We start from the raw sequence: 26135 nt of genomic DNA on the forward strand, positions 1-26135 counted from the left end.
CTAACACCTGCCCGGGTTCATTACCCAGTACCAAATCCAATGTGGCCTCGCCCCTTGTTGGCCTGTCTACATACTGTGTCAGAAAACCCTCCTGCACACACTGTACAAAAACTGACCCATCTATAGTACTCGAACTATAGTATTTCCAGTCAATATTTGGAAAGTTAAAGTCCCCCATAACAACTACCCTGTTACTCTCGCTCCTGTCGAGAATCATCTTTGCAATCCTTTCCTCTACATCTCTGGAACTATTCGGAGGTCTATAGACAACTCCCAACAGGGTGACATCTCCTCTCCTGTTCCTAACCTCGGCCCATACTACCTCAGTAGACGAGTCCTCAAGCGTCCTTTCTACCGCCGTAATACTTTCCTTGATTATCAATGCCACACCCCCCCCTCTTTTACCATCTTCTCTGTTCTTACAGAAACATCTAAATCCTGGAACCTGCAACAACTATTCCTGTCCATGCTCTACCCATGTCTCCGAAATCGCCACAACATCGACATCCCAGGTACCAACCCATGCTGCAAGCTCACCCACCTTATTCCGGATGCTCCTGGCGTTGAAGTAGACACACTTCAAACCAGCAACTTGCTTGCCGGTGCCCTCTTTCGAACTTTTAACCCTATCCCTGACCTCACTACTCTCAACATCTAGACAATTACATGAATAGGGTGGGAATGGAAGGATATGGACACCTTAAGTGCAAGGATGGTTTTGGTCGGCGCAGGCTTGGAGGGCCAAATGACCTGTTCCTGTGCTGTATTCTTTACTCTTTTTGCTTTTCTTGCCCATGTTTAATCTGAAGACATCAGACTTCATGGGGTCCAGAGTCGATGTTGTGGACTCCCAGGTAAACAGGTTCCACTGTATACCACTGTGCAGCCTGCCACATGCTGGGTCTGTCCTGTGCGGAGACTGCACATTCTCCCCGTCTGTGCGTGGGTTTCCTCCGGGTGCACCGGTTTCCTCCCACAGTCCAAAGATGTGCAAGTTAGGTGGATTGGACATGATAAATTGCCCTTAGTGTCTAAAATTGCCCTTAGTGTTGTGTAGGGGTTGCTGGGTTATGGGGATAGGGTGGAGGTGTTAACCTTGGGTAGGGTGCTCTTTCCGGGAGCCGGTGCAGACTCGATGGGCCGAATGGCCTCCTTCTGCACTGTAAATTCTATTAACTCACCAAGGTTCCTTCGGCAGCACCTTGCAAATCTACTACCATTACCATCTCGAAGAACAAGAGCTGCAGATACCTTGGAACACCACTACCTGGGGGTTCCCCTCCAAGTCACTCACCACCCCGACTTGGAAATGTATCGCCGTTCCGTCACTGTTGATAAGTCAAAATCCTGGAACTTCCTCCCCAACAGTGCTGTGGGTGTACCTACACCAAAAGGACTACATTGGTTCAAGAAGGCAGCTCACCACCACTCTCTGAAGGCCCACATCCTCTAAATTAATTTTTTTAATGTGTTACATGATCAGGCAAAGATAACATGGTTTTATGAAAGGGAAATCATGTTTAACAAGTTGTTACAGTTTTTTGAGGATATATCTATTAAGGTAGATAAAGGGGAAGCTGTAGATGTAGTATAACTGGGTTTGGAAAAGGTAATTAATGAAATGAAAATCGCTTATTGTCATGAGTAGGCTTCAATGAAGTTACTGTGAAAAGCCCCTAGTCGCCACATTCCGGCGCCTGTCCGGGGAGGCTGGTACGGGAATCGAACCGTGCTACTGGCCTGCTTGGTCTGCTTTAAAAGCCAGCGATTTAGCTCAGTGAGCTAAACCAGCCCCTAATAATGTATCATGTAAAGGGTTGATATACAAGACAATGGCTCATGGAATTTTGGGTGATATATTAGCATGGATAGAGGTTTGGTAAATGGACGGGAAACAGAGTGGGGCATAGAATCATTGAATTTACAGTGCAGGAGGCCATTCGGCCCATCGAGTCCGCACCAGCCCTTAGAAAGAGCACCCCACTTAAGCCCACACCTCCACCTCATCCCCACAACCCAGCAACCCCACCTAACTTGTTGGACACTAAGAGCAATTTAGCATGGCCAATCCACCTAACCTGCACCACTTTGGACTGTGAGAGGAAACTGCAGCACCCGGAGGAAACCCACGCAGACACGGGGAGAACGTGCAGACTCTGTACAGTCAGTGACCCAAGCCGGGAATCGAACCTGAGACCCTGGAGCTGTAAAGCAACAGTGCCAACCACTGTGTCACTGTGCCGCCCATCTTCAAGTTGGCATTCAGTGAATCGTGGAGTGCCACAAGGGTCATACTGAGTCTATTAATTACTTAAATGAAAACAGTAATGTATCTAAGTTTATTGATGATACACAGCTTGGTGGGAAGGGAAGCTGTGGAACACTGAGAGGCTGCAAAGAGATGCAGACAGGTTAAATAAATGAGAGGCCAACAGGATTCAGATGGAGTAAGAGAGGAACTGTGAAGTTATTCACTTTGGTCATAAGAATCGAAAATGTATGAAACTCGTAAGAAGTGTTGATGTTCGATGAGATTTGGATGTGCTCGTACAAGGAACACAGAAAGTCATCATACAGGTATATCAGGCAATCAGGGAGGCCAATGACATTTTATACTTTATTGCCAGGGAATTGGAGCATAGGGATTAAAGATATCTTTGTCCAGTTGTACAGGGTTTTGGAGAGACCACATCTGGAATACTGTGTGCAGTTTTAGTCTCCACATTTAAGGAAGGATATATTCACATTGGAGAGGGTACAGAGAAGGTTTACTAGATTGGTTCCTATTACACCCTGGCCAAGTGCGCCGTCAGTCTCCCCCCCCCACCGAGTCCCAACATAAGTGAAAAGTAAACATTAACAAACTGTTAATTTATAACAAGAGTAAAAGATGAACATATAATGGAAATAATGGAACGATGGTCTTCTAATCTACCTATTCCCAAAACCCCCATCCCACCCTCCCCCCTGACACAGGATAAAGGGGACAGAAAGAGTTAAAAAAATAATAGGGATTAGGAGGAATGAGAGATTTGAGGATCTTCGATGCTGGGGCTGATGATGTTGTGGGTGGTGATCCCTTCAGATGTTGAAGGGATGTTGAATCGTCGGTTGGTTTGGATCTTCAAACTCAGGCCGGACCCTCAGGCTGTGGGGTCCACTCTGGGGGCACATTTTAACTTGTGCTCGGCTTGCCCATGGAAGATGCATTTCAGATCGGCTCAGTCTCTGAGATGTGGTCAGCTTCAGCAAACTTACCAACAGCTTGTCTCAGTTAAACAGAATATCAGAGCAGCAGTTTCCGCGAGGCCTTTGAGTGGTCTGGTACTTTTAATGGGGGAGGAATCCGGAGAGTTGCCCTTCCCCCAGCTCTGTCGCCAGGCTTTAAGTACTCAGTAACTGCTCTGTGTACCTGAAGGAAGTACCAGCTAAGATTTGAGAGAAAATTCCTCTCTTCTGGGAAACTCGAAAAAGTTCAGCTTAGCTCTGCAGGTCCCCAAAAAACCTGAAAGGAAAAACACAGAGAGAGACCGGCAGGACAGTCAACAATAATCCGGATCAATCTGCGTGGAGAATCTGCCATGTCCGGGAAATGAAAGTAGCCAATTGCCTGTCAGCAAAGTCTGTAAAGAAATGTCAGGACTGATGTCAGCATCTCCGGCTCTATTTTAAAAATTAAAGGTGTAGGCCCCAGCAATGCCCATGCGCAGGAATTATAACAACCAAAAGGATAGGAATTAAAACGGAAACACGAGTCCAACGACGATTCACAACAGGGTTCATTACATCCTGGGATGAAGGGATTGCCCTATGTTGAGTGCTGCCTCACAGTGCAAGGGACTCGGTTTCGATTCCAGCCTTGGGCGACTGTGTGGAGTTTGCACTTTCTCCCGTGCCTGCATGGATTTCCTCTGGGTGCTCCGGTTTCCTCCCACAGTCCAAATATGTGCAGGTTAAGTGGTTGGTGGGGGGGTTGGGATAGGGCGGGGGAGTGGACCTAGGTACAATGCTCTTTTAGAGGGTTGGTATAGACTCAATGGGCCGAGTGGCCTCCTTCTGCACTGTAGGGATTGTATGGATGACAGGCTGAGCAAATTGGGTTTATGTTCTCTGGAGTTCAGAAGAATGAGAGGTGATCTCAGTAAAACACACAGGATTGTGAAGGAGTTTGACAGGGTGGACACACAGAGATTGTGTCTGCTGGGCGGGGAATCTAAAACACTGGCACAGTCTTAGGATAAGGGGCCGATCATTTAGGACGGAGATGGGGAGAAATTATTTCACTGAAAGTTTGTGATTCTCTCTGTCTTTTGCTCAATACATTTAACACTTGGATACACTGTTCTGTCAGGGAATTTCAGTTCATCTGACACTGAATGTTAGGCCTTCAGTGTGACTGCACAGCAGCAGTGGAAGGGTTAAAGAGATAATGGAGAAGATGTTACTCAATACAAGCTGGCACAATATCGACAGTTAATATACTGCACGTAAATAAGGAAGAGTAGGGGCCACACACGCTAATTGCTGATGGTCTCATTTGATTGAAACTGGACTGTTTATATTTTAGATGTAGTTTCAGTGGAATGTACATATGAATCAGACATTGATTTCTTGATATATTTTCTCTATTTACATTGTCATTGAGGTGCGAATCCTCAGAAATTCCTCATCACCCCTCTCCCTCCAATAATCCCAATCCCTCCCCCAGACCCTCTCATCCTCCCTACAAAGAAAAAACAACCCCCACCCTCTCGCCTAGATGGCAAACAATCTACCCTCACCCTCTCAGCCCCAAGCATCCCTGCCCGACCAGAGCCCATACACTCCCGATACTCTCTCCAAAACCCCACCCTCCCTGTCTGGACTCCCAAACTCTCACCCCTCTCCACGAGACCCACAATGACCTCCCCCTTAGCCTTTGAGCCCTCAAACACCCCCTTGCTCTAACCCAGTAGACCGCAAAACATTTGCCCCAGCCCTCACCAAACCCTCTTTTGGCTTCCACCACACCCAAAAATCTCAGCCTGCACTCTCCTACTCCTTTATCAATACCCCCCTCAACCATACCCCGCACCCACATCCCCCTTACCCACATGCTCCCACACCCACATGCTTCCCTGTGCTGCCCAGTAGGGGTTGATTCTTTGCAGCATTACCTGTTCCCTTGCTGTAAGGAAGGTGCTGGTGATATTTCCCGAGTTGGGTTTGACCCCGGGCCTGTGCAATATCCATCTTCACCCTGAGCCATTGCATCTGCATGGGATTCCTCAGCCACTCCTTCAACCTGCTCACAGAGTGTGCGTGAGGCCAGCCATCCCTCCTCCGGATCTGCAGAGGGAGTGAATATCAGGTCTGAGGGGTTCTGTGCACCACTCATTCCAGGGTGTTCTGAAACATGAAGACTCTGTGCAGCATCCATCAGGAGAAAGTCGCACTGTTCTGCTCCTGCTCCCTGTCTAAGTGAGGCCTCTTTACTTCCAGAAAGTCCCTCCACTTCAATCTTGTGATTCTTCGCTGCCAAATGATCTTTCACTTCACCGTCACTCTCTCTTGATCGATCGGCCAGATTTAACGACTCCTTTTCGGGCAATGTTTCTACATTGGAAAAACACAATTAGATTAAACACTGCTCACTCACAGATTCCCAATGTTAGCCTGGATGTGCTCACACACCCAGTTCAACCTTTTACACCGGTTTAGTGAAGGTTAAAAGCTAAAGACTATCGGGATGGATTCTCCGCAGCCCCGCGTTGAAATCACGTTCGGCGCGGGCGCAGAGAATCGATGTTCCCAACTGAATCGGGCCCGGTGACGCTCCGGTGATTCTCCTCGACCACAAAATACGCCATGCAGCTGGATAACCATTGCCAGAGGCCCTCCCAGAGATACTCTGCTCCAGACTGGCCGAGTTCCTGACGGCGTGGAACTAATATGGTATGGTCGGTAAGACTCAGTCCGCAACCGCCCTGATGGGAGGGCGGACGGATCAAGCACCGGCGGAGGCGGGGGGGTGGGGGGTGGATGCCTTGTGTGCTGCCGGGGTAGCGATCGGGCCAATCTGATACAGCGGTGCGAAAAGGATCGGGGGGGGGGGGGCCTTAGAACATAGAACATAGAACAGTACAGCACAGAACAGGCCCTTCGGCCCTCAATGTTGTGCCGAGCCATGATCACCCGACTCAAACCCACGTATCCACCCTGTACCCGTAACCCAACAACCCCCCCCTTAACGTTACTTTTATTAGGACACTACGGGCAATTTAGCATGGCCAATCCACCTAACCCACACATCTTTGGACTGTGGGAGGAAACCGGAGCACCCGGAGGAAACCCACGCACACACGGGGAGGACGTGCAGACTCCGCACAGACAGTGCCCCAGCCGGGAATCGAACCTGGGACCCTGGAGCTGTGAAGCATTTATGCTAACCACCATGCTACCCTGCCGCCTTGTTTGTTGGTCTTGGCCCACGGTCTGAGTCCGCCATGGTGCTCGGCTCAGGCGCTGCTGTGAGCATGCCCGGACTCGGAACCGGAAGTGTGGGGGTCCGTATCCACAGCTAAAGCTGCATGAAGCTCCCCGGGTCCCTGCTAGCCTCCTGCAGGTAAGTGAACAGCTGTTTAGTTTTGCAGGAAGCTGGGGTGTGAAACGCAAGCATTTCTACGCAGGCATGGGGATATTTTGGGAGAACCCAGCCCTATTGTCTTCGAAGCACGAATCTGGAGAGGTGAGGGAGCTCCTCTGACACAACTCTATAAATCTTGGCTGAAGAAGCCTTTCTGGCATTCCAATTCCAGATTGGAAATGATGCTAAGGAATATTGACTGGGAATTCTCATCAACACCCGCCATAAACTCAGCTTCGCTCCAGGATTTCAGCCATTCTTTCATTGACGGAAGAGCAGCCAAACGGGATAATTCCCAAAGCATAAAGCAAGGAATGGTCATGAAACCTTTCCTTCTTATTTACCCCACATGATTAACTTGAGGACTATCTCCTCACAATAATATTCACCATTTTCTCCAAAGGCGAATCAAGAATTGCTTATTTGATACCATATTTTGAAGATCCTGAATCGGTCAAGTCGCTCCCAGGGCAACACATTGGCAATCATCAAGAGAGATCGCGGATCAGAAAGTGTGGAAGAGAGAGAGAGAGTGGGACAGAGAGTGTGGAAGAGAGCGAGAGAGAGAGAGACAGAGTGTGGAAGAGAGAGACAGCGGGACAGAGAGAGTGGAAGAGAGAGAGAGAGCGGGACAGAGAGTGTGGAAGAGAGCGAGAGAGAGAGAGACAGAGTGTGGAAGAGAGAGAGAGCGGGACAGAGTGTGGAAGAGAGAGAGAGCGGGGCAGAGAGTGTGGAAGAGAGAGACAGAGAGTGTGGAAGAGAGAGAGAGAGAGCGGGACAGAGAGTGTGGAAGAGAGAGAGAGCGTGACAGAGAGTGTGGAGGAGAGAGAGAGAGCGGGACAGAGAGTGTGGAGGAGAGAGAGAGCGGGACAGAGTGTGGAAGAGAGACAGAGCGGGACAGAGAGCGTGGAAGAGAGACAGAGCGGGACAGAGAGCGTGGAAGAGAGACAGAGTGGGACAGAGAGTGTGGAAGAGAGAGAGAGAGAGTGGTGTGGTGAATGTGATTCACACTATATAGTTGCCAATATCACTCCATGTATATATGTTCGTTATCTACCCGTTGTCAGATCAATGCTGTATATAGTTGCCAATATAACTCTGTGTATACATATGTTCACTATCCACCATTGTAAGTGCAGTTGCACTATCCGACCACCAGGGGGACTCGCTCTGGGAGTACGCGAGAATTTGTACTGGGCTCCTCCCTTGGCTCCGCCCAGGATTCCTCCCCCTGGGACCGATGTATAAAGATCAGTGCCTTAGAGCCAGCCTGCCAGTTCATCAGGAGTTCAACGACGAATTGGCTGGCTCTATTGTAAGTGTATTAAAGCCTCAGTTCAGATCCAACTACACGTGTTCGCTGAATTGATGGTTCCATCAATTTAATACACTTAAGAAGCTGCCGAAGTAAAGCATGGAATCCGCTCTAAAACCAGGACGTCTAGAACTCAATCCGCTGGATGCAGAGGCGAAAGAAACCTTCTGCCACTGGCTGAAATGTTTTAAGGCCTACCTGGCCGAGATCAGCACCGCTGAAACTACGGAGGAACAAAAGCTCAGCCTACTGCACGTGAGGGTAAGCCACAGAATTTCTACACAACTAAATCCAGCCGGTTCCTACACCGCAGCGCTGTTGATTTTGGACAAAATGTATATTAGGCCCATGAACGAGGTCTTTGCCCGCCCTGTGTTCACGACTCGCCGACAATGGGCTACTGAAACTTTAGCTGAATTTGCACGCGAGTTGAACAATCTCTCAAATGACTGCAATTACCAGGCCATAACCACGGCCGAACATAGGGAGCTTGCTGTGCGGGATGTTTTTGTAGCGGGCCTTCGATCTAGCTATGTACGGCAGAGACTATTAGAAAATGGGGCCCAGGGCTTAGAGACTACTGTAGAGGCTGCTATCACGATGGAAGTTTCCTTCCGCAGCCTCAACTCGTTTCCCGCGGACCCCGCTAACCCCGCATGGGCCCCCGACCTGAGGAACCCCCAGGCCTGTGCCGCAAGGCCCCCCAGCTATCGCGCTGCCACAGCCGGCTGCCCTACTGTCCCAGTCAACTACTCAAACTATCCAGCTGCTCCAGCTAATTACTCATCTCCCCCAGTCTGCCACTATTCAGCTCCCCAAACCAGTTATTCAACTGCTCCAGCCTGCCACTTCTGTGGACAAAGCCAGCACCCGCGGCAGCACAGCTCAGCCCGATCCACGACCTGCAGCAGCTGCGGGAAGAAAGGCCACTATGCTAAAGTGTGCCTCGGCAGAAGGGCCCCATCCCTCAACACCCCAACAGTCCAAAAACATCACCCCCAGCACCAGCAGGCCCGCGGGGCCCGAAACGCTGCGGCCTATGCTTAGGCTCCGCCCCCTCCCGCCATGTGCGATCCATGGGGGCCGCCATCCTGGCAAACCTCCACCATGCGGCTGGCCACGTGCGATTCATGGGGGCCGCCATCTTGGACGCCACCTTCATCACCACCCTCCACGTGCGATCCACGGGCCCTAGCTGCATCCCCAGACTCAAACAGCTCATCGGAGGAGTATGACCTCCCCGGGCAGTCACCACATGGCCCGCAACTCAGCGCAGTGTTCCTGCATCAAGCTCGCCAGAACGCAGCGGCATCTACTCGACAGGACGCCCGATCAGAAGAATTCGACTCCCCCGGGCACCCACCACGCGGCCCGCAACTCAACACGGTCACCCTCGACCAATCTCGGCCCAAGCATCTGAGAAATTCGATGTCGGAGGTCCAGATCAACGGGTACAACATGTCGTGCCTCTTCGACTCCGGGAGCACAGAGAGCTTCATACACCCAGAGCTGGTAAGACGCTGTTCCCTCCCTATTTATCCCGTCAACCAAACTATCGCCCTCGCTTCGGGCTCCCATTCCATCCAAATCCAAGGCCGCACTACAGCAACGCTAACGATTCGAGGCGCTAGCTATTCCAAATTTAAACTGTATGTCTTGCCCGACCTCTGCGCGCCACTCCTCTTAGGCTTGGATTTCCAATGTAACCTCAAGAGTCTCACCCTCAACTTCGGTGGGCCCCTGCCCCCACTCACTATCTGCAGCCTCGCCACGCTGCGCATCGCCCCCCCTCCTCTCTTCACCAACCTCACCCCGGATTGCAAACCGGTAGCCACCCGCAGCAGGCAGTACAGCCTGCAGGATAGGGTATTTATCAGAACGGAGGTCCGAAGGCTGCTCAGTGAGGGGATCATAGAGGCCAGTAACAGCCCCTGGAGAGCTTAGGTGGTGGTTGTCAAGACCAGGGAAAAATTCCGCATGGTCGTCGATTATAGCCAGACCATCAATCGCTTTACGCTCCTAGACGCGTATCCCCTCCCCAGAATCGCAGACATGGTAAACCAGATCATCCAATATCGGGTATTTTCCACGTCTGCAGGTCTGCATACCACCAGCTCCCAATCCGCCCGGAGGACCGTCACTACACGGCGTTCGAGGCCGATGGCCGCCTCTTCCATTTCCTCCGGGTTCCCTTCGGCGTCTCTAACGGGGTTTCGGTGTTCCAACGAGCAATGGACCGAATGGTAGACTAGTACGGGCTGCGGGCCACGTTTCCATATCTGGATAATGTTACCATCTGCGGCCATGACCAGCAGGACCACGACACCAACCTCTACCGTTTTCTCCAGACGGCCCAAAAATTAAACCTTACAGATAACAAGGAGAAATGTTTCCGCACAAACAGACTGGCCATCCTCGGCTACGTCGTGGAGAACGGAGTCCTGGGCCCAGACCCGGACCGCATGCGAACTCCCCCTCCTCCAATGCCCCAAGGACCTCAAACGATGCTTGGGACTCTTTTCGTACTACGCTCAGTGGGTCCCCAAATATGCGGACAAAGCCGGCCCACTCTTCAAGGCCACACTATTTCCCCTGTCTGCTGAGGCGCGCCAAGCCTTCAGCTACATCAGGGACGACATCGCCAAAGCAGCCATGTGGGCGGTGGATGAATCCACTCCCTTTCAGGTTGAGAGCGACGCCTCAGAGGTAGCGCTAGCATCCACTTTAAACCAAGCAGGGCAGCCCGTTGCATCTTTCTCCCGTACCCTATCCGCTTCAGAACTCCGACACTCCTCAGTCGAGAAGGAAGCACAAGCCATCGTGGAGGCTATCCGACACTGGAGGCACTACCTCGCAGGTAGTAGGCTCACCCTCATTACCGACCAATGGTCGGTCGCCTTCATATCCGACAACTCGCAAAGGGGCAAAATAAAAAATGACAAAATTCTTCGGTGGAGGATTCCACTCTCCACCTACAACTACGATTTCAAATATCGACCGGGGAAGCTCAACGAGCCCTCGGATGCCCGATCCCACGGGACATGCATCAGGGCGCAAATCAGCCGCCTAAAAGTCATCCACGATGATCTCTGCCATCCAGGGGTCACCCGGCTCGCCCACTACATCAGAACCCGAAACCTGCCTTTCTCCAACGAGGAGGTAAAAGCGGTCACCAGGGACTGCCCGACCTGTGCGGAGTGCAAACCGCACTTCTATAGACCAGACAGGGCCCACCTGGTCAAGGCTTCTAGGCCCTTTGAATGCCTTGCGATCGATTTCAAAGGGCCACTCCCCTCCACTAACAAAAACATTTACTTCCTTAACATTATTGACGAGTTCTCCCGATTCCCTTTTGCCATTCCATGCCCTGATATGACCTCCCACACAGTCATTAGGGCCCTGCATAGTGTCTTCACCCTGTTCGGTTTCCCCAGCTACGTGCACAGCGACTGAGTGTATGAGTGACGAGCTGTGTCAGTACCTGCTCGACAAGGGCATCGCCTCGAGCAGGACTACCAGTTACAACCCCAGGGGGAACGGACAGGTGGGGAGGGAGAACGCGACGGTCTGGAAGACCGTCCTACTGACCCTCAGGTCCAGAAATCTCCAAGTTTCCCAATGGCAGGAAGTCCTCCCTGACGCGCTCCACGCAATTAGATCCCTCCTGTGTACAGCTACCAACCAATCCCACTGTCTGTGCGGAGTCTGCACGTCCTCCCCGTGTGTGCGTGGGTTTCCTCCGGGTGCTCCGGTTTCCTCCCACAGTCCAAAGATGTGCGGGTTAGGTGGATTGGCCAGGCTAAATTGCCCGTAGTGTCCTAAAAAGTAAGGTTAAGGGGGGGATGGGGTTGTTGGGTTACGGGTATAGGGTGGATACGTGGGTTTGAGTAGGGTGATCATTGCTCGGCACAACATCGAGGGCCGAAGGGCCTGTTCTGTGCTGTACTGTTCTAATCCCCTCACGAGCGGCTCTTCATTTTTTCCAGGGGCACTACCACAGGGGTCTCACTTCCGGCATGGCTGAGGACGCCAGGCCCGGTTCTCCTAAGGAAGCACGTCAGGGCGCACAAAACTGACCCCATTGTTGAAAAGGTGCACCTGCTTCATTCCAACCCACAGTACGCATTTGTTGAGTTCTCGGACGATTGCCAGGACACAGTATTCCTCCGGGACCTGGCACCCGCTGGATCCAGCCCCCCATCTACCCCCACCGAGGAACTCCTTTCCCCGTTCCCTATGCGGCCGCCCCCTTGCGCCCCCGATTCTGCGAGCTCGCCCCACCAGTCCCGAGCGCCAGCACCAGCCCGCCCCCCGCGCCCCCAGTCTCCATTCGACCAGGAGGTGTATGAGGCTTGGACAAGACTCGCCGGCTGGGAACCGTACCCCAGACCTTGATGCTCGCCCAGCCACCGCAAGAGGCTGCAACCCCGGTGCTCCGCAGATCAAAACGGACAATTCATCCACCGGACAGACTGAATCTTTGAGCCATCACCCCCGCCGGACTTGATTTTTTTAACAGGAGGTGAATGTGGTGAATGTGATTCACCCTGTATATAGTTGCCAATATCACTCCATGTATATATGTTCGTTATCTACCGTTGTAAGATCAATGCTGTATATAGTTGCCAATATAACTCTGTGTATATATGTTCACTATCCACCATTGTAAGTGCCGTTGTACTATCCGACCACCAGGGGGAGTCACTCTGGGAGTACGCGAGAGTTTGTACTGGGCTCCTCCCTTGGCTCCGCCCAGGACTCCTCCCCCTGGGACCGATGTATAAAGATCAGTGCCTTAGAGCCAGCCTGCCAGTCCATCTGGAGTTCAATGATGAATAGGCTGGCTCTGTTATAAGTGTATTAAAGCCTCTGTTCAGATGCAACTACAAGTGTTCGCTGAATTGATGGTTCCATCAAGCGGGACAGAGAGTGTAGAAGATAGAGAGAGAGGATGGGATAGAGAGTGTGGAAGAGAGAGAGAGCGGGACAGAGAGTGTGGAAGAGAGAACGAGAGCGTGGGATAGAGAGTGTGGAAGAGAGAGAGAGAGAGAGAGAGCGGGTCAGAAAGTGTGGAAGAGAGAGAGAGCCGGTCAGAGAGTGTGGAGGAGAGAGAGAGCGTGGGACAGAGAGTGTGGAAGAGAGAGAGAGAGAGACAGAGAGTGTGGAAGAAAGAGAGAGAGAGACAGCAGGACAGACAGTGCGGGAGAGAGAGAGAGAGCAGGACAGAGAGTGTGGAAGAGAGAGAGAGAGAGCGGGACAGAGTGTGTGGAAGAGAGAGAGAGAGCGGGACAGAGAGTGTGGAGGAGAGAGAGAGTGGGACAGAGAGTCTGGAGGAGAGAGAGAGAGAGAGCGAGACAGACAGTGCGAAAGAGAGAGAGAGAGAGAGAGCGGGACAGAGAGTGTGGAAGAGAGAGAGAGCGGGACAGAGAGTGTGGAGGAGAGAGAGAGCGGGACAGAGAGTGTGGAGAAGAGAGAGAGCGGGACAGAGAGTGTGGAGGATAGAGAGAGCAGGACAGAGAGTGTGGAAGAGAGAGAGAGAGCGGGACAGAGAGTGTGGAGGAGAGAGAGCGGGACAGAGAGTGTGGAGGAGAGAGCGAAAGCGGGACAGAGAGTGTGGAGGAGAGAGAGAGCGGGACAGAGCGTGTGGAGGAGGGAGAGAGCGGGACAAAGAGTATGGAGGAGAGAGAGAGCAGGACGGAGAGTGTGGAGGAGAGAGAGAGTGGTACAGAGAGTGTGGAGGAGAGAGAGAGCGGGACAGAGAGTGTGGAGGAGAGAGAGAGCGGGACGGAGAGTGTGGAGGTGAGAGAGAGCGGGACAGAGAGTGTGGAGGAGAGAGAGAGAGCAAGACAGAAAGTGTGGAAGAGAGAGCGAGAGGGACGGAGCGTGTGGAGGAGAGAGAGAGCGGGACAGAGAGTGTGGAGGAGAGAGAGAGAGCGAGACAGATAGTGTGGAAGAGAGAGAGAGACCGGGACAGAGAGTGTGGAGGAGAGAGAGAGAGAGAGAGAGCGGGACAGAGAGTGTGAAGGAGAGAGAGAGAGAGCGGGACAGAGAGTGTGGAGGAGAGAGAGAGAGAGCGGGACAAAGAGTATGGAAGACAGAGAGAGAGAGAGCGAGACAGAGAGTGGAAGAGAGAGAGAGCATTACAGAGATTGTGGAGGAGAGAGAGAGCGCAGGACAGAGAGTGTGGAAGAGAGAGAGAGCGGGACAGAGAGTGTGGAGGAGAGAGAGAGAGCAGGACAGAGAGTGTGGAAGAGAGAGAGAGAGAGCAGGGCAGAGAGTGGAAGAGAGAGAGAGCGTTACAGAGAGTGTGGAGAGAGAGAGAGCGGGTCTGAGAGAGTGGAAGAGAGAGAGAGGGAGAGCGAGACAGAGAGTGTGGAGGAGAGAGAGAGAGAGCAGGACAGAGAGTGTGGAAGAGAGAGAGAGTGAGAGCGGGACAGAGAGTGTGGAAGAGAGAGAGAGAGAGCGGGACAGAGAGTGTGGAAGAGAGAGTGTGGAAGAGAGAGAGAGAGCGTGACAGAGAGTGTGGAGGAGAGAGAGAGAGAGAGAGAGAGAAAGAGAGTGTGGAAGAGAGAGAGAGAGAGAGAGAGAGGGAGAGAGCGGGACAGAGAGTGTGGAGGAGAGAGAGAGAGAGAGACAGAGAGTGTGGAAGAGAGAGAGAGAGAGAGAGAGCGGGACAGAGAATGTGGGGGAGAGAGAGACAGCGGGACAGAGAGTGTGGAGGAGAGAGAGAGAGAGAGCGGGACAGAGTGTGTGGAAGAGAGAGAGAGAGCGAGACAGAGAGTGTGGAAGAGAGAGAGAGAGAGAGAGAGAGAGAGAGCGGGACAGAGAGTGTGGAAGAGAGAGAGAGAGAGAGAGCGGGACAGAGAGTGTGGAAGAGAGAGTGAGCGTGACAGAGAGTGTGGAGGAGAGAGAGAGAGAGAGAGCGGGACAGAGAGTGTGAAGGAGAGAGAGAGAGAGCGGGACAGAGAGTGTGGAGGAGAGAGAGAGAGAGCGAGGCAGAGAGTGGAAGAGAGAGAGAGCATTACAGAGATTGTGGAGGAGAGAGAGAGCGCAGGACAGAGAGTGTGGAAGAGAGAGAGAGCGGGACAGAGAGTGTGGAGGAGAGAGAGAGAGCAGGACAGAGAGTGTGGAAGAGAGAGAGAGAGAGCAGGGCAGAGAGTGGAAGAGAGAGAGAGCGTTACAGAGAGTGTGGAGAGAGAGAGAGCGGGTCTGAGAGAGTGGAAGAGAGAGAGAGAGGGAGAGCGAGACAGAGAGTGTGGAGGAGAGAGAGAGAGAGCGAGACAGAGAGTGTGGAAGAGAGAGAGAGAGAGAAAGAGTGGGACAGAGAGTGTGGAGGAGAGACAGAGCAGGACAGAGAGTGTGGAAGACAGAGAGAGAGAGCGGGACAGAGAGTGAGGAAGAGAGAGGGAGAGAGAGAGTGGGACAGAGAGTGTGGAGGAGAGAGAGAGAGAGAGAGAGAGCGAGACAGAGAGTGTGGAGGAGAGACAGAGCAGGACAGAGAGTGTGGAAGACAGGGAGAGAGAGAGCGGGACAGAGAGTGAGGAAGAGAGAGGGAGAGAGAGAGTGGGACAGAGTGTGGAAGAGAGAGAGAGAAAGAGCGGGACAGAGAGTGTGGAAGAGAGAGAGAGAGAGCGAGACAGAGAGTGTGGAAGAGAGAGAGAGCGGGACAGAGAGTGTGGAGGAGAGAGAGAGAGAGAGAGAGTGAGACAGAGAGTGTGGAGGAGAGAGAGAGAGAGAGACAGGGAGTGTGGAAGAGAGAGAGAGAGAGAGAGAGAGAGTGGGACAGAGAGTGTGGAAGAGAGAGAGAGAGAGAGAGAGAGAGAGAGCGTGACAGAGAGTGTGGAAGAGAGAGAGAGAGAGAGAGAGAACGGGACGGAGAGTGTGGAGGAGAGAGAGACAGAGAGTGTGGAGGAGAGAGAGAGAGAGAGACAGAGAGTGCGGAAGAGAGAGAGACAAAGAGCGGGACAGAGAGTGTGGAAGAGAGAGAGAGAGAGAGCGAGACAGAGAGTGTGGAAGAGAGAGAGAGAGCGGGACAGAGAGTGTGGAAGAGAGAGAGAGAGAGAGAGAGAGACAGAGAGTGTGGAGGAGAGAGAGAGAGAGGGACAGAGAGTGTGGAGGAGAGAGAGAGAGAGGGACAGAGAGTGTGGAAGAGAGAGAGAGCGGGACAGAGAGTGTGGAAGTGAGAGAGAGAGCGTGACAGAGAGTGTGGAAGAGAGAGAGAGAGAGAGAGAGCGGGGCAGAGAGTGGAAGAGAGAGAGAGAGCGGGGCAGAGAGTGCGGAAGAGAGAGAGAGCAGGTCAGAGATAGTGGAAGAGAGACAGAGCGGGACAGATAATGTGGAAGAGAGAGAGAGAGCGGGACGGAGAGTCTGGAAGAGAGAGAGCGGGACAGAGAGTGTGGAAGAGAGAGAGAGCGTGACAGAGAGTGTGGAGGAGAGCGAGAGAGAGAGCGGGATAGAGAGTGTGGAGGAGAGAGGGAGCGGGACAGAGAGTGTGGAGGAGAGAGAGAGAACAGGACAGAGAGTGTGGAAGAGAGAGAGAGCGGGACAGAGAGTGTGGAGGAGAGAGGGAGCGGGACAGAGAGTGTGGAGGAGAGAGAGAGAGCAGGACAGAGAGTGTGGAAGAGAGAGAGAGCGGGACAGAGAGATTGAAAGAGAGAGAGAGCGGGACAGAGAGTGTGGAAGTGAGAGTGCGCGGGACAGAGAAAGTGCAGGACAGAGGGAGCGGGACAGAGAGGGCACGGGACAGAGAGAGCGCGAGACAGACAGAGCGCGGGACAGAGAGCACGCGGGACAGAGAGCGAGGGACAGAGAGAGCGAGGGACAGGAAGCGAGGGACAGAGAGAGCGAGGGACAGAGAGAGCGAGGGACAGAGAGCGAGGGACAGAGAGAGTGCGGGACAGAGTGCGTGGCACAGAGAGAGCGCGGGACAGAGAGCACGTGGGACAGAGAGCGAGGGACAGAGAGAGCGCGGGACAGAGAGAGCGTGGGACAGTGAGCGTGGCACAGAGAGAGCGCGGGACAGAGAGCGAGGGACAGAGAGCGAGGGACCGAGAGAGCGCTTGGGACGGAGAGAGCATAGGACAGAGAGAGCGCGGGACAGAGAGAGCGCGGGACAAAGAGTGCGAGACAGAGAGAGCGCGGGACAGAGAGAGCGCGGGACAGAGAGTGCGAGACAGAGAGAGCCCGGGACAGAGAGAGCGCGGGACAGAGAGAGCGCGGGACAGAGAGAGCGAGGGACAGAGGGCGAGGGGCAGAGAGAGCGCGGGACAGAGGGAGCGCGGGACAGAGAGAGCGCGGGACAGAGAGAGCGCGGGACAGAGAGAGCACGGGACAGAGAGAGCGCGGGACAGAGAGAGCGCGGGACAGAGAGAGCGCGGGACAGAGAGCGAGGGACCGAAAGAGCGCTTGGGACGGAGCGAGCATGGGACAGAGAGCACGCGTGACAGAGAGAGCATAGGACAGAGAGAGCGCGGGAAAGAGAGAGCGCGGGACAGAGAGAGCGAGGGACAGAGAGAGCGCGGGACAGTGTGTGTTGTCAGAGAGAGCGCGGGACAGTGTGTGGTGGACAGTGTGCGGGGGATGTAATCACAGAATTATTGAGGCGCAGAAGAAGGCCATTCATGCCAATCATTTCTGTACTCACTCTCCAGACATTGCGTTAATCCCATTCTCCTGCCTTTTCCCGTACCCGTGAGCATTGGGCGGAATTCTCCGACTCCCACAGGGTCGGGATATCGCCCAGGGCCGGCGTAAATCCCGCCCCCGCCGTGGCCGGAATTCTCCGCCACCCGGGAATCGGCAGGGGTGGGAATCGGGTGGGCCGAAGACCCATCCCTGTCAGGCCTGTCATGCAGGCGGCGCGAGCGGGCCCCACGCCGACCGGCAAAGTCCTTTCGGCCAGCTCCGACGATGGGTGGCGTGGTGCCAAAGGCCATTGGCACCAGTCGGCGGAGCGGGAGTCACTCCGGCGCGGGCCTAGCCCCTAAAGGTGCTGAGAATTGGTTGGTGCCACTCCGCTATACCGGGACCCCCCGCCCCGCCGGGTATGGGAGAATTTCGGCCATTGTTTCTATTCAAGTCATCATCGTATGCCCTCTTGAATGCCTTTTGAACCTATCTATGTTCTACATTTCTATTCCAGATATCATTCATTACACATCTGGAGGAGGAGGGTCAGTTGCTTTAGGTTGACTTCGTTGGTGGAGTGTTGAAATTCTTGTACTCTGTGTTTCCCGATTTGCTTTTTGTGATCCTTTGAGTTGCACTTCTGTTTATCAACAATCTGCCTTCTTTGTGTGGATGGCAGGAAATGTGTGGGGTGGTGCCAATGGATTTGATGGTGTCTATATGATGCTCCAGCAAACTATTCTGTGTTTTATTGCCAAATGACTAGGGGCACAATCTAATGCAAACATTTCTAAGTGCCAGTTGTGGCGCGTTTGAGTTTCCCACTACTACACTTACACTTAGGGTGTGATCGAATGGGCATCCTGTGCCCAAAAAGCAGCGGCCTGGTGCAACGTGGCCAATAGAAGCTGGGAGACCCTGCTCCCGCGATCTACCCCACTCACAACGCCTCACGAGATCTAACGCGACCTCACGAGATGTTGTGATGTACATCCCGTCCATTGGGGGCGAGATAACTGGCAAATCTGCATTTAGAGAGAGACAGCCAGTCTCACTTCAATATGCAGATTCCTGAGGCCCCGAGGTGTTGGCATCCATCCTCTTTGTCTCGGAAACCTCAGGCAAACAGTGTTCACTACTGATCTCCACAAACCAGGATCAGAAAAAATGTCACATGTGGGGGTCTCACAGGGGACCAGGCTACCAGGTTCGTACTGCCAAGTTGGCATTTTTTTGTGTGGTGGCGATTGGGCCGGGGTACCCTGTGTGGGTGCTGTGGGTGCTGTGGGGTGGGGCCGGGGACCCCTCAAAGTGAGCTGAGCTTGGGTGGGGGCACGTCGGGGGCTCCGGATCGCCCCCCCCCACCCGCTGCCTCCCATGACAACACCTCAGATGGCGCCCTCCGGAGAGACCACCATATTCATGACACAGCTGTCATCCCCACCTTCCACCAGTGCAGATACAAACCTCAGCGGTGTGACCCTGACGTGGCTCGCCTGACCGATATACTTAACTTCGATATACTATACTCACCTTGCAAATAACGATACATTTGTTCACTAAAAACTGACACATTCTAAGCGGTTGATCATTTGCCAATCGTAATTGGAGGCACCTTGACCACTTTAATGTTGTTTAAACTGTACACCAGATCCATTTTCAGGGTTATTCTCAACACTGTATATTGGAGTCGGAGAACTTTTTTTGATGGCCCCTTGTGGATTTGCCTAGCATCACATTTCCTCCTAATGTGCCCCTTCCTATTTACATAGAACATAGAATTTACATAGAATTTACAATGCAGAAGGAGGCCATTCGGCCCATCGAGTCTGCACCGGCTCTTGGAAAGAGCACCTACACCCTACCCAAGGTCAACACCTCCACCCTATCCCCATAACTCAGTAACCCTACCCAACACTAAGGGCAATTTTGGACACTAAGGGCAATTTATCATGGCCAATCCACCTAACCTGCACATCTTTGGACTTTGGACTGTGGGAGGAAACCGGAGCACCCGTAAGAAACCCACGCACACACGGGGAGGATGTGCAGGCTCCGCACAGACAGTGACCCAAGCCGGAATCGAACCTGGGACCCTGGAGCTGTGAAGCGATTGTGCTAGCCACAATGCTACTGTGCTGCCCGAGGCATAACATGTAGCTTCCATGAATCTACATCTCTCCTGGGGGTGATCTCCCCCACACCAGTATCATTCTTCATAGTTCCTGGTCTGCAGACCACATTCCTTCGGCAGGGTTCTCCGTTGCCTGATGCCAAAATCAGGACATGTGATTGGGTGCAGAATAGGTCCCAATGGCAAAATCGGGGCAGGAGCTGATTTGACCCCAAATCGCAATTCTCCATCACCTCGACGACGGCATCAATGCATTCCAGAATGCACGTACAGTAAACAGCGTTTGCATATCATTAGCGGGCCCGACCCAGAATTCTCCAGGGCCTCTGCAATTCCCCTCTTCCGCTGGGCCGTGTTCCCGAAGGAGCGGTTCACTTGTGCTTTTAAAAATTGTGAAAGCGGCGTTGTGGCTGATGAAGGAGAGGAAGTAGGAAATACAGAGGACACTGGCCTGGAGGGTGGGATGGGGGGGTGCACTGCCAGAGCTGAGGGGGAATGGTTGGGTGATTCCCCCAAGGACTGGGGCAGTGTCCAGTCCTGGACCACCATTTCCGCAGCCTGCACGGCAGCCCTCTTGCTGTGCACCCCACTAACCACCCACCTTGGCCCCTGGTTCTGTAGAGCGACACCGGCCGTATGGGTGCCCCCACCACCCCACCCTCTGCCACAGACCCTCCCCACCCGGCTGCCAGCCACCGGCAACCCGCCCAGTGGAGCAGCCACTGTAGCCCTGGCAGGGGCAGTGCCAGCTGACGGTACCCTTGGCATCAGAGGCAGATGCCAGGGCCAGAGACCCCCATGGTGCCGGGCAGCGATCGTGCCAGGGGTGCGGGGGCATGCGTGTGCACAGTCCACAGTGCCACCCGGGGCCACCATGTAGCCTTTTGGACCTAGTTGGGCAAGGGAGTACACACCATGCTAATATGTCGGCCTTTCACGCCCTGCAGACAATGGATATTGGAATTCAGCCATCAATAGTGGCCTTCCTGCTAGTCGCTTCAGCCCTGGGGGATGCCCTACGGCTGTACGAGCCGGAGCTGCTCGAGGAGGAGGGGGAAGCTGCAGCAGCGGAGCATGCAGCAGCAGAGAGTGCCGCAGAGGAACAGGTGGCAGCCGCCCAGGATGGACATTCGGCCAACTCCCACTGCGTCTGTGTCACATCGACCAGTGCCTGGGCGATGCTGCCAACTTTCCCAGCCTTCAAACTCCTAACTGATTGGGAACCCACGCTTTGCCCCCAGGGTTCGTGCACTCTGGCCCATTGGCCAGTTGGGTCACATGACCCTTAGAGGACTCGATCTCTTAAAGGGGTACACGGCCACAGGCAGTCAGTGGTTTATTAGAGACCGTGATTGAGTATTGTCGGGGCATGAGAATTAGGAACAGAAGGAGGCAATTCAGCCCTTCGAGCCTGCTCTCCCATTCAATCAGATCATGGCTGATACTTCCTGGCCTCAAATCCACCTTCCCACCTGTTGCCCATTTCCATTTAACAAGTTTTCTTCGCAGAAACATCTATCTCCTTCTTGAAACCGTTTAATGACTCAGATTCCATCGCACTATGGGACAGCGAGTCCCACAAATTCAGCAATCTCTGAGAAGTAGTTCCTCCTCATCTCAGTTCGAAATCTCCCGCCTCTCAACCTATATCCGGGAGACCATCATCGGTGTTTGTTTAACGACAGGAAATGTCCGAAATATCAGCTTTGGGGTTATTTATAAGTGACAGGCTCTATATCTCTGTTATGAATATGACACATTGTTTTCTGAATGACTGTAAATCTCTAACCAGCTTCAACAACAGGTGCAGTATATAAAAGTCTAAGCTGCCCGATACTCATGCTGAATGGAGTAAATATAAACTTGACACAAAGCCTAATAGATTCCACAGCTCAGTGAGCGGATAAGGAGAGCTGAGTATATACAATCTCATTCTTAAAGAGCACTTCACATCACGCACTTTATTATTTTTCCTCTCAAGGAGATGTTCAAAAAAGGAACATGATGCAGAATCTGGTTATATGCTTAAGGACAAGAGGTTTACTTGCCCAAAACAATCTTGGATAATAAAAGACAAAGAACAACTTAAATTGAAAATGGAAAACCTGAAAAAAGGCAAAATCAGGCACAAAACCTGATGACTGGGGCAGTTATAAAAATGTTAAGTCAATAAGACACAAAAGAAATCCAAACTGTGAATATCAGACTTTACTCATTTTTGTTTTTTGTTTTTAAAATTGACTTTCTGCTGAATTCAACAAGATGGCTGCTGCAAGTCACATGATCGCAAGACCCGTCCTTTTTTCTGGAAGCTACCAACAGAATTCACAAGAACAAAAGAATCTTCCTCTCCTCATCATGGAACCTCACACAAAATTTTATGGATATTATAATTACGAAACCAAGGGACTCACAGATCCAAACTAGTTATTCCTACAGTTTTAGACAGACCCATCTTCCACCTGGAACTGTCCAGGTCCATTTCAAAAGGGCACCAATGAGGGACAATGGACGTCATTGGCATCTCTATGAGCTTACCCCTCCAGCAGAGTCAGAGGGTCTGCCTAGACAATGGCTTCCTGACATTAGCACCTCAACATGGGTAACTCTTTGAAAAACTAATAACTGATTCATTATCAGTCTTGGACCCAAAGCCAGCCCCAGACATTAGATAAACATCCCTTTTAAATCATTCTGGAGAAAAAAAGCCACGTGATTCAAATGAACCATTTTGAAATCTCAATTTTCCTGTGAGAGCTGAGAAATCCCCAGTCTGTTAAATAACCAATTAATTGAACCACAGGATCCTCAGCTGGTCATTGTATTTCAACTCCCCAAACCTTGGGCTGGATTCTCCAAAAATGGGGGTATGTCCCCACAGTGGCGTTTCACTCTTGCCTTTCCTTAAAAAAGTCAGGAGGGGTTCTCTTACCTGCAGGGGGCTGGCAGAGCCCCGGAGTGCTTCTCACGGCTCTGGCTGCAGATACTGTGCCCCCTGCACTTCCTTTTTTTCAAAAATTAATTTTTATTGAAATTTTTACAAAATATAAACAACTCAACTCTATTAACAAAACAACGGCGGTAACACCCCAAGAACAATTCCCACCCAACTTCAAAAGCAACTACAAACAAAAGAAAAAACCCAAAAAAACACCCAACAACAAAAGGGAAAGAGATAATACCCGCCATATCCCACAAACCCATGTACACAGTTCTCCCTCCCCCCGATCCAACCTCCCCCTCCCTCCCTCCCTCCCCCCCCCCCCCCCCCCCCCGGGTTGCTTCTGCCGGCCTATTTCCCTACCGATCCGCCAGGAAGTCCAGAAAAAGCTGCCACCCGCCTAAAGAACCCTTGTACTGATCCCCTCAGGGCAAATTTCACCTTCTCCAATTTAATGAACCCCGCCATATCATTGATCCAGGCTTCCACACTTGGGGACCTCGCATCCTTCCATTGGAGCAAGATCCTCCACCGGGCTACTAGGGACGCAAAGGCCGGAACACCGGCCTCTTTCACCTCCTGCACTCCCGGCTCCACTGCAACCCCAAAAATTGCGAGTCCCCAGCCTGGCTCGACCCTGGATCCCACCACCCTCGACACCATCCTTTCTACCCCCTTCCAAAACTCCCCCAGCGCTGGGCACGCCCAAAACATATGGGCGTGGTTCGCTGGGCTCCCCGAGCACCTAGCACACCTGTCCTCGCCCCCGAAAAACCTACTCATCCTCGTCCCAGTCATGTGGGCCCTATGCAGCACCTTGAACTGTATGAGGCGAAGCCTCGCACAGGAAGAGGAGGAATTCACTCTTTCCAGGGCATCCGCCCATGCCCCCTCCTCAATCTCCTCCCCCAGCTCCTCTTCCCATTTACCCTTCAGTTCCTCCACCGAGGCCTCGTCTACCTCCTGCATTACCCGGTATATGTCCGAGATCCTCCCTCCTCCGACCCACACCCCCGAGAGCACCCTATCTCGCACCCCTCGTGGGGGCAGCAAGGGGAACCCCTCCACTTGCTGCCTGGCAAACGCCCTCACCTGCATGTACCTAAACATGTTCCCCGGGGGGGGGAGCCCATACTTCCCCTCTAACTCCCCCAAGCTCGCGAACCTCCCCTCCACAAACAGATCCCTCAACCTCCTAATCCCTGCCCTGTGCCAGCCCAGGAATCCGCCATCAATGCTCCCTGGGACAAACCGATGGTTCCCCCGTATCGGGGCCTCCATCGAGCCGCCCACTTCTCCCCTATGCCGTCTCCATTGCCCCCAAATTTTGAGGGTAGCCGCCACCACCGGGCTCGTGGTATACCTCGTTGGAGGGAGCGGCAACGGCGCCGTTACCAGCGCCTCCAGGCTCGTGCCCACACATGACGCCGCCTCCATCCTCTTCCATGCTGCCCCTTCCTCGGCCATTACCCACTTACGCACCATCGCTGCGTTGGCAGCCCAATAGTACCCACAGAGGTTGGGCAACGCCAGCCCCCCCTATCCCTGCCTCATTCCAGGAACACTCTTCTCACCCTCGGAGTCCCATGCGCCCACACAAATCCCGTGATACTCCTGTTGACCCTCCTAAAAAAGGCCTTCGGGATAAGGATGGGGAGGCACTGGAACAGGAACAAAAACCTTGGGAGCACCGTCATCTTAACGGACTGCACCCTCCCCGCCAGTGACAGCGGTAACATATTCCACCTCTTAAACTCCTCCTCCATCTGCTCCACCAACATTGTGAGGTTGAGCTTGTGCAGGGCCCCCCAACTCCCAGCCACCTGGACCCCTAGGTACCTGAAGCTGTTCCCTGCCTGCTTCAATGGGAGCCTACCAATCCCCTCCTCTTGATCCCCCGGATGCACCATAAACAACTCACTCTTGCCCAGGTTCAACTTATACCCCGAGAAACCCCCGAATTCACTAAGAATCCTCATCACCTCCGGCATCCCCCCCCACCGGGTCCGCCACATACAGCAACAGGTCGTCCGCATACAGCGACACTCGATGCTCCTCCCCACCCCGCACCAGGCCCCTCCAGTTCCCTGACTCCCTGAATGCCATGGCCAGGGGCTCAATCGCCAACGCGAAGAGCAAGGGGGATAGGGGGCACCCCTGTCTCGTCCCCGGTACAGCCGAAAGTACTTCGACCTCCTCCTATTTGTGGCTACACTCGCCATCGGGGCCTCGTAGAGCAGCCTCACCCACCGGATAAACCCCTCCCCAAATCCAAACCTCTCCAACACCTCCCACAAATACTCCCACTCAACCCTATCAAAGGCCTTCTCCACATCCAATGCCACCACTATCTCCGCCTCCCCTTCCATGGCCGGCATCATAATGACATTGAGGAGCCTTCGCACGTTCGTATTCAACTGCCTTCCCTTCACAAACCCCATCTGGTCCTCATGAATGACCCCGGGCACGCAATCTTCTATTCTAGTGGCCAGGATCTTTGCTAGCAGCTTAGCGTCGGCGTTCAGCAGCGAAATCGGCCTACATGACCTGCACTGCAGAGGGTCCTTGTCCCGCTTCAGGATCAAGGAAATCAGCGCCCGTGACATAGTTGGGGGGCAAAGCCCCCCCCTCCCTTGCCTCGTTAAAGGTCCGGACCAACAGGGGCCCCAACAGGTCCAAATATCTTTTATAAAATTCTGCCGGAAACCCGTCCGGCCCCGGCATCTTCCCCGACTGCATGCTCCCTATCTCTTTGACCACCTCCTCCAGCTCGATCGGCGCCCCCAGTCCCTCCACCTGCTCCTCCTCCACCCTCGGGAATTGCAGCTTGTCCAAGAAGCACCCCATTCCACCCCCCTCCACTGGTACAGTTCCCCATAGAAGTCTCTGAAGACCCCATTAACATCTACTCCCCTCCGCACCACCTTCCCAGTCTTATCCGTCACTCCCCCAATCTCCCTGGCCGTGTCCCGCTTTCGGAGCTGGTGTGCCAGCATACTGCTCGCCTTCTCCCCGTATTCATACACCGCCCCCTGTGCTTTCCTCCACTGAGCTTCTGCCTTTCTGGTAGTCAATAGGTCGAATCTGGCCTGAAGGCTAGGCCTCTCCCTCAGCAATTCCTCCTCTGGAGCCTCCGCATATCTCCTATCCACCCGCACAATCTCCCCTATCAGTCTCTCCCTCTCCCTCTGCTCCCCCCTCTCCCTATGGGTTCGGATGGAGATCAATTCCCCCCTCATCACCGCCTTCAATGCCTCCCAGACTGTCCCCACTCGGACCTCCCCGTTGTCATTGGCTTCAAGGTACCTCTCGATACACCCCTGAACCCTCTTGGCCACCTCATCTGCCAGCAGCCCCACCTCCAAGCGCCAGAGCGGACGTTGGTCCCTCTCTTCCCCCAGCCCGAGGTCCACCCAGTGCGGGGCATTATCTGAAACGGCAATGGCGGAGTATTCCGCATCCTCCACCCTCGAAACCAACCCCCTACTCAGGA

The 26135-nt window shown here is 53.2% G+C and overlaps 1 protein-coding gene across 2 annotated transcripts in view; it reads right to left on the reverse strand.

Moving 5' to 3' along the window:
- The window catches only part of LOC119969351 (myosin light chain kinase 2, skeletal/cardiac muscle-like), a 234329-nt gene that overhangs the window by 160696 nt on the left and 47498 nt on the right, over positions 1–26135 (reverse strand). For both annotated transcript variants that reach the window (XM_038802880.1, XM_038802879.1), the window contains exon 3: positions 5157–5595. In XM_038802880.1, coding sequence (XP_038658808.1) covers positions 5157–5595 — 439 coding nt within the window. The remainder of the gene's footprint in view (positions 1–5156; positions 5596–26135) is intronic.

Source organism: Scyliorhinus canicula, chromosome 7 (assembly GCF_902713615.1).
Source record: "Scyliorhinus canicula chromosome 7, sScyCan1.1, whole genome shotgun sequence".
NCBI lineage: Eukaryota > Metazoa > Chordata > Chondrichthyes > Carcharhiniformes > Scyliorhinidae > Scyliorhinus > Scyliorhinus canicula.